The 8,183-nt window shown below is 40.7% G+C and overlaps 1 protein-coding gene across 1 annotated transcript in view; it reads right to left on the bottom strand.

Annotated features, from left to right (window-relative positions):
- The window catches only part of TRIP4 (thyroid hormone receptor interactor 4), a 76,022-nt gene that overhangs the window by 53,783 nt on the left and 14,056 nt on the right, over positions 1-8,183 (bottom strand). Inside the window, exons 6-7 of the mRNA XM_011967887.1 lie at positions 4,483-4,612; positions 1,424-1,639 (exon numbers count right to left, since the gene is read on the bottom strand). Of these exons, the coding sequence (XP_011823277.1) occupies positions 1,424-1,639; positions 4,483-4,612 (346 nt within the window). The remainder of the gene's footprint in view (positions 1-1,423; positions 1,640-4,482; positions 4,613-8,183) is intronic.

Genomic DNA, 8,183 nt, shown 5'->3' with positions numbered 1-8,183 from the left:
CACCGCGCCCGGCCAACAAATTTATAATGACATATATTTACCATTATAATTACATAGAGTAGTTTCGCTGCCTTAAAAAATCTTCTCTGTGCTCCTTCTACTTATTCCTCCCTCTCTTCTAATCCCTGGAAACTACTGAATAGTTAAAATCCTACAGTATGTAGGCTACACCATTTTAATACTCCCATTCACAGTAACAGAATATCCCCATTTTCCTATATCCACACAATATGCAGTATTTTTTTTAAAAAATGTAAACCAAATTTGATGCACCAAAAAAAATTGATACATTATGTTTTTAAATCTGTATTTCCTGATGGCTAGTTGAACATCTTTTCAAATGTTATTGGCTATTTGTACGTCCCCACTTGTAAATTGTTTGTTCTTAGTTTTTGTCCATTTTTCTGCTGGAGTTTTTGGTTGTTTTCTTTTAATTTGCTAGAGTTCTTACTTATATAGTATGGATATTGCTCCGTTGACTGTTAAAACTACTTAAAATACTTTCTTCCAACTTGGTACTGTCTTTTTATTTAAAATATCTTATACAGGCATGACTTCAGGATTTTGTATCTTGCTTCGGAAGAGCTTTATCACATCAAGACTATAATTATATTCTTCTATGATTCTGTATTTCTTTCTGATCCCTTTATATTATTTATATTTAACTCTGTAGTGAAACTTATTACAGCATCATAGAATGGTTTGAGGTAGAGACATTACCTAGATTTTTTTCCAAACAGGCAATTATTCCAAAAAACAATTTTAATTATTTCTTTAGTGATTAAAAATGTTAGCTTTATTGATTACTAAACTCACATATATATACACACACCCGTGCACACATACACATGCAATGTAAACATACCAATCTCTTTCTGGATTCTGTTTCATTAACCTATTTCTGTGCCCAAACTATATCTCATTGTTTAAAAAAATTTTTTTTGCTGGGCACAGGGACTCATGCCTACAGTCCCAGCAACTTGGGAGGCTGAGGCAGGTGGATCACTTGAGGTCAGGAGTTTGAGACCAGCCTGGCCAACATGGTGAAAACCTGTCTCTACTAAAAATACAAAAATTAGCTGGGCATGGTGGCACGCACCTGTAATCCCAGCTACTCAAGGGGCTGAGGTAGGAGAATGGCTTGAACCCGGGAGCGGAGGTTGCAGTGAGCCAAGATCGCGTCACTGTGCTCCAGCCTGGGCAACAAAGCGAGACTCCATCTCAAAAAAAAACCTACAAAAATCAGTAATTATCTGGTAGGAGTCTTCATTTAAAAACTTTTTCTTAGCTATTCTTACATGCTTCCTATTCCAAATAAACACATTTTTTAAATCAACAAAAATAAAAGATCCACTAGAAAGGGAAAATCCTTTATGGTCAACCTATTCCTTCTTTGACACCCTTCCTAGTGCTGCTAACTCACCTGCTATGATATTCCACTAGTGAATTTTCTTCTTCCAGGATCTTCCTTCCTGCAAAGTCAATGGTGACCTTCTTAGAAAGTCGAGAGGCGTGTCGAAGTTCTCTCAGCTCCTCCTCTCGCTTCTGCAAGGTTTCCCGCTCAAGTTTGGACAACCATTGGTTAGAATCACTGGCAAAGTAATCTGACTCATCATCAATGACTTGGGTCCTTCGAATACTGAGAAAAAGGGAACACATGGTAATTAGGTCATCTGTTGACAAATAAGGACCGATTACTGGAAAACAGTTTCAAGGTAGCTTAATATCTCAAATATATTCCAAAATCAAGTCAAGCTCTGCATATGTTTTATTTCCAGTGTAGGCTCAGCTCTTAGAACTTATCTCAGCCTCAGGCAAGAAAAGACACAGCACCGTAATCCATTTTCCTTCTACCTTTCATATTAGTCCAGCCTCTGCCTTCTGAAAGCTGGGCTTCAGCCTAGTTTTGCTGCATCTGAGTTCATGTCTGACAGCTTACTAAGTATCCTAGTCCCTCTGTAACTGGGATCCAGTCTATTCTTCCTAGGTTTATTTGCTTACTGGAGTTCTATGCTGAAGTCTCAGTTCTGTAGCTTAACTATTTACTTTTTTCTTTTTTTTTTGAGACAAAGTCTTGCTTTGTCGCCCAGGGTGGAGTGCAGTGGCATGACTGCCTCCTCAGTTCAAGCAATTCTCTAGGCCTCAGCCTCCCAAGTGGCTGGGATTACAGGCACGACACCATGCCTGGCTAAGTTTTGTATTTTTAGCAGGGATGGGGTTTCACCATCTTGGCCAGGCTGGTCTTGAACTCCTGGCCTTGTGATCCACCCACCTTGGCCTCCCAAAGTGCTAGGATTACAGGTGTGAGTCACTGTGCCTGGCCAACTATTTACTCTTAAGACATTCTATTACCCTATACTATATGGTATTACCTATATCCCACTTTGCAGGCTCTTACTAATGCACTGGGGCCAAGTTCCAAGATATGGCAATCAGGCCTATTTCTAAGATCATACTGACAGAGAAACTAAAAACTGCAGGCAATCTTGATGGTCTAATTCTCTCATTCTACATATAATAAACCTGGGGCTTACAGAAGTTGAGTCATTACTCCAATGTCATAAATCCAGTTAAGATTAAGTTTCCCCATAATTACAAATAGTGACATAAATAGACATAAGGGAAATACTGAAGTTAGATCCATATATTGACTTCAAATTTTCATACTCAGCTAGAATTGTAAAAAAATTTTGTCTTCTTAGGCCAGGTGCAGTGGCTCACACCTGTAATTCCAGCACTTTGGGAGACTGAGGCTGGCAGATCATACACACACAAAAATAAAACAAAAATAAAGCAGACTTAGAATAGAAACATTTTTAACAGTACTCTGGAAGAAATTTTTTTTTTTTTTTTTTTTTTTGAGACAATCTCGCTATGACACCCAGGCTGGAATGCACTGGATTAATCTCGACTCACTGTAACCTCTACCTCCCAGTCTCAATCGATCCTCCCACCTCAGCCTCCCAAGTAGCTGGGATTACAGGCATATGACATTACGCCTAGGTAATTTCTGTATTTTTTGTACAGACGGGGTTTTGCTATGTTGCCCAGGCTACTCTCAAACTTTCAGGTTCAAACAATCCGTCTGCCTTGGCCTCCCAAAGTGTTAGGCTTACAGGCGTGAGCCACTGTGCCTGGTGGAAATTGGTCTTATACAAAAACCTAGATAATGAAACTGGTACCCATGAACACACCAGCAAAGCAGCAACAATAGGGAGAGACCCTTTTCCAGTTTCTGTTGATCAAAAAGTGCATTCCATTTCTCTCTCTTTTTTTTTTGAGACAGAGTCTCGCTCTGTCGCCTAGGCTAGAGTGCAGTGGCGCAATCTCAGCTCACCACAACCTCCGCCTCCTGGGTTCATACCATTCTCCTGCCTCAGCCTCCTGAGTAGCTGGGACTACAGGTGTCCACCACTACGCTCGGCTAATTTTTTTGTATTTTTAGTAGAGACGGGGTTTCACTGTGTTAGCCAGGATGGTCTGGATCTCCGGACCTCGTGATCCATCCGCCTCAGCCTCCCAAAGTGCTGGGATTACAGGCATGAGCCACCACACCCGGCCTCCATTTCTATTTCTAAAAATACGTTTTACTGAGTATGGTGAAATGTGATACTGAAAGGATGAAGAGTGAATATGAGTTACACACCTTGTGATGGGTTTATTTAAGGAATAGTTTTCTAAATTTTATCTCATGTATTCATAGCAAATGGTTTGGAAGTAGCAGGAATGTCTCATCAAAAGATTACAATGCCAGGAATAGACTCTCAGGTTACAAGAGATTCAGGGTCTCTCTGAGGACCCTCACAGAGTCATTTGAGAAGGGAACATATAAATCCTATCCAAACATTTTTTACCACCAATTGGTTTTCAACGAATATTTTGTTCAAAAGAAAAAAATAAGGAGGAAGTCAAAAACAGAATTATCATAAATCTATCTCACAGAGAGAAGTCAATGGGCTACACAATAATAATGCAGGAGTATAATGTCAATTTAGTTGTATTTTAATATACTGATTATTGAATCAAAAAACAAATTTAGTCAAAGGAAAGAAGAAGGGTAAATCATGCCTTCCTATGATAGGGCATAACGTATGTTCTCCCAGAGGCAATTCCTTACAGATTCTCCACAGCCCAGCCTAACAGTTTGCACATAATAGGTACTCTAATACAGGTGAGTGAATGAATGGCTACAAGTAAAACAAGTGGTGAATTATGTCAAGTCACATCAACTGTCCAGGGGATAGACTAACATTTACCAGGAATCAAAAAATGCTACAGGACAGGATTCTTTTGGTGGGAGCCTATATTATTCAAACATGGATTAAAAAACAAGATGTAGGCCTCCTATGTAGAGCATCCAGCTCTTCTTTTGCTATTAACTCTTTCACACTCCACTTTGAGAAGGTATCAAGTACCAAAATAATGGCCAGAATCTGTAGACTAGTTTATTTCTTAGCATTTGTTATTCTAACCCTTTCATACCTAGTTCTGTCAAACTCTAACAGTTTGTCTTTATGCTTGATAGCCTTCTCCAGACCAGACTTAATTCGCAATTCTTGATGAGGAAGAAGGTCCTTGGTAGAGATGTCCACCTTTCCAGAATTCTCCACCCCTGAAATTCAATAAGGAAGTCAAATGGTGTCAGCCTCTAAATACAAATTAGTTGTACCAGTGTGCAACAAAGAACAAAACATCAGAAGATCTGGTTCTGGCCTGATGGCCTGGAGCCTTCATTTCAACGGAAAACAAGTACACAGTCCAGGACTTACTTGTACAGCATTAAGTAGTGCTTGACACATGACAGGTTTTCAATAAATGGTAGGGATCTTTTCTTCCTTTATAAAAATTTGGTTCACTAAGGGCACCAAAGTATTTAAGAATGTGACATAAAAATGCCTTCTCAGTGAAAAAATTTGCTGAATATTACCTTTAAATATACGTTTTTTCAAGACACATCTAATGCTGTTGCCCAGTCTGGAGTGCAGTGGTGTGATCATAGCTCACTGCAGTCTCAAACTTAGGCTCAAGCGATCCTCTCACCTCAGCCTCCTGAGTAGCTGAGACAACAGGCACATGCCATTGTGTCTGAATTTTTAAATTTTTGTAGAAAGGGGGTCTCACTATGTTGCCCAGGCTGGTCTCAAAGTCCAGGCTTCAAGCAATCTTCCCAACTCAGCCTCTCAAAGTACTGGGATTCCAAACATGATCCACCACACCAGCCCAAATATACTTTTATATTATCAAAACTAAACAATAAATAATGGAAGAAAAAAAGAAAATTTCACAAAAGGGGCAGAAATGAACAGTTTCAGTTTAATAAGAACCTGCTAAATGCTGAGGCACTTAGTATATATGCTATTTAATTTTCACAATAATCCTGTAAGACAGTTTGTATTATCTTTATTTTACAGATAAAGTAACTAAAGTTCAGAGATGACTATAAATGTACTGAGTTCACACAGTTAGAAATTAGACAAGTGGCCGGGCACAGTGGCTCATGCCCGTAATCTCAGCACTTTGGGGGGCTGAGGTTCGAGACCATCCTGGCTAACACGGTGAAACCCTGTCTCCACTAAAAATACAAAAAAATAGCCAGGCATTGTGGCGGACACCTGTAGTCCCAGCTACTAGGGAATCTGAGGCAAGAGAATGGAGTGAACCCAGGGTGCAACGCTTGCAGTGAGCCAAGACCGTGCCACTGCACTCCAGCCTGGGCGACAGAGCAAGACTCCATCTCAAAAAAAAAAAAAAAGAAAGAAAGAAAGAAATTAGTCCCTAGAAACAAAATCTGAGCTCCAGTATAACTCTAAAGCCAACATTGATTCCATGGTTGTGCTATCTTCTTTGACAGCATATTATAAACTTATATATCCCAGAAAAGAGAGCCATAGATTATGATACACCCAAGATCCAAAATGGGTTAGGTGGCTGGGTGCAGTGGCTCACTCCTGTAATTGCAACACTTTGGAAGGCTGAGGTGGGAGGATCACTTGAGTCTAGGAGTTCAAGACTAGCCTGGGCAACATGATGAGAGCCCATCTGTACAAACAATTTAAAAATTAGCCAGACATGGTGGTACATGCCTGTAGACTCAGCTACTTGGGAGGCTGAGGCAGGAGAATTGCTGCAGTAAAATGTGTTCATACCAATGTACTCCAGCCTGACAGAGACTAAAAACAAACAAACAAGGAGAGTACGTAGAATCAGAACCATTTTTTCTCAGAATGATTACCTTAACATCTAATTGAAAAAAATATAGAGGCATGTGCAACCTCTTTAATAATAAAATTACAGGCCGGCGTGGTGGCTCATGCCTGTAATCCCAGCACTTTGGGAGGCCGAGGTGGGTGGATCACCTGAGGTCAGGAGGCCTGGCCAACATGGCAAAACTCTGTCTCTACTAAAAATGCGAAAATTAGCTGGGTGTGGTGGCAGGCGCCTATAATCCCAGCTACTCAGGAGGCTGCGGCAGAAGAATTGCTTGAACTTGGGAAGCAGAAGTTGCAGTGAGCTGAGAGCACATCACTGAACTCCAGCCTAGGTGTCAGAGACCCCGTCTCAAACAAACGAACAATAATAATAATAATAATAATAATAAAATTACAGCCTTTTACAACTAAAACAAATTTGAAATGTCAAAACTCAAGAGTGAACAGGTTTCTGGGTACAATGCTAATATTGCTATAGATTAGTATGATTTTTTTTTTTTTTTTGAGATGGAGTTTTGCTTTTGTTGCCCAGGCTGGCGTGCAATGGTACAACCTTGGCTCATCATTACCTCTGCTTCCCAGGTTCAAGCAATTCCCAGCCCCAGCCTCTCAAGTATCTGGGATTACAGGCATGTGCCACCATGCCCAGCTAATTTTGTATTTTTGGTACAGACGGGGTTTCTCCACATTGGTCAGGCTGGTTTTGAACTCCCGACCTCAGGTGATCCACCCATCTCAGCTTCCCAAAGTGCTGGGATTACAGGCATAAGCTACCATGCCCAGCGATTTATATGATATTTGGACAAAATAATCTGGCAAATACATCTCAAGTGTCAAAAAAAGATCACATTATTTGATGTAGTAACATTATTCTTAGAAATTTATCACAAGGAAATAAATCAAAAGCTATCTTAATAAAGGTGACGATTTGTGATATTATTTAAAATTTGGAAACAAATATCCAGTAATTAGGAAATAATCATATTATAATAAACCAAGTTAAAAGACTATTTTTAGCTACTAAAAACAATTATGAAGAATATATAGTAAGATAGCAGCCAATTATGAATTAGTTGGAAAAATGGAAAAACAAATGTTTTTACACAGATTACTACATTATAATCCCAACCAATCTGTCTATATAAAACAAAAAGTACTATGAACCAAGGCAGGAACAAAATGAAATATTTGCGTTAAGTAGTGGGTAATGAGTATATTGTTTTTCCTTTTAATAATGTCCTTAACTGCCGGGAGCGGTGGCTCATGCCTGTAATTCCAGCACTTTGGGAGGCCAAGGCAGGCGGATCAACAAGTCAACAGATCAAGACCATCCTGGCCAACCAACTTGGTGAAATCCCATCTCTACTAAAAACACAAAATTTAGCTGGGCATAGTGGCGCACGCCTGTAGTCCCAGCTACTCGGGAGGCTGAGGCAGGAGAATTGCGTGAACCCGGGAGGCAGAGGTTGCAGTGAGCCAAGATCGCCCACTGCACTCCAGCCCGGGCGACAGAGCAAGACTCCGTCTAAAAAAATTAAAAATTGGGGGGGGGTTGCAGTGGCTCACGCCTGGGAGGCTGAGGCATGGGGAACACAAGGTCAGGAGATCAAGAACATACTGGCTAACAAGGTGAAACACCGGCTGTACAAAAAAATTAGCTGGGCGTGGTGGCGGGCCCCTCTAGCTAGTACCAGCTACTCAGGAGGCTGAGGGAGGACAATGGCGTGAACCCGGGAGGCGGAGCTTGCAGTGAGCCGAGATTGCGCCACTGCACTCCAGCCTGGGAGATAGAGAGAAACTCCATCTCAAAAATAAATGAATAAATAATAAAATAAATAAAAATAATGCCCTTAACTGACCGAGTGCGGTGGCTCACGCCTGTAATCCCAGCACTTCGGGAGGTTGACCTGGGCGGATCACCTGAGGTCAGGAGTTCCAGACTAGCCTGGCCAATATGGGGAAACCCCATCTCTA

The sequence above is a fragment of the Mandrillus leucophaeus genome, unplaced genomic scaffold (assembly GCF_000951045.1).
Source record: "Mandrillus leucophaeus isolate KB7577 unplaced genomic scaffold, Mleu.le_1.0 Scaffold12, whole genome shotgun sequence".
In the NCBI taxonomy this organism is placed as follows: Eukaryota; Metazoa; Chordata; class Mammalia; order Primates; family Cercopithecidae; genus Mandrillus; species Mandrillus leucophaeus.
Note: the sequence above shows the minus strand (reverse complement) of the source record. Positions and strands in the feature narration are given on the sequence as shown.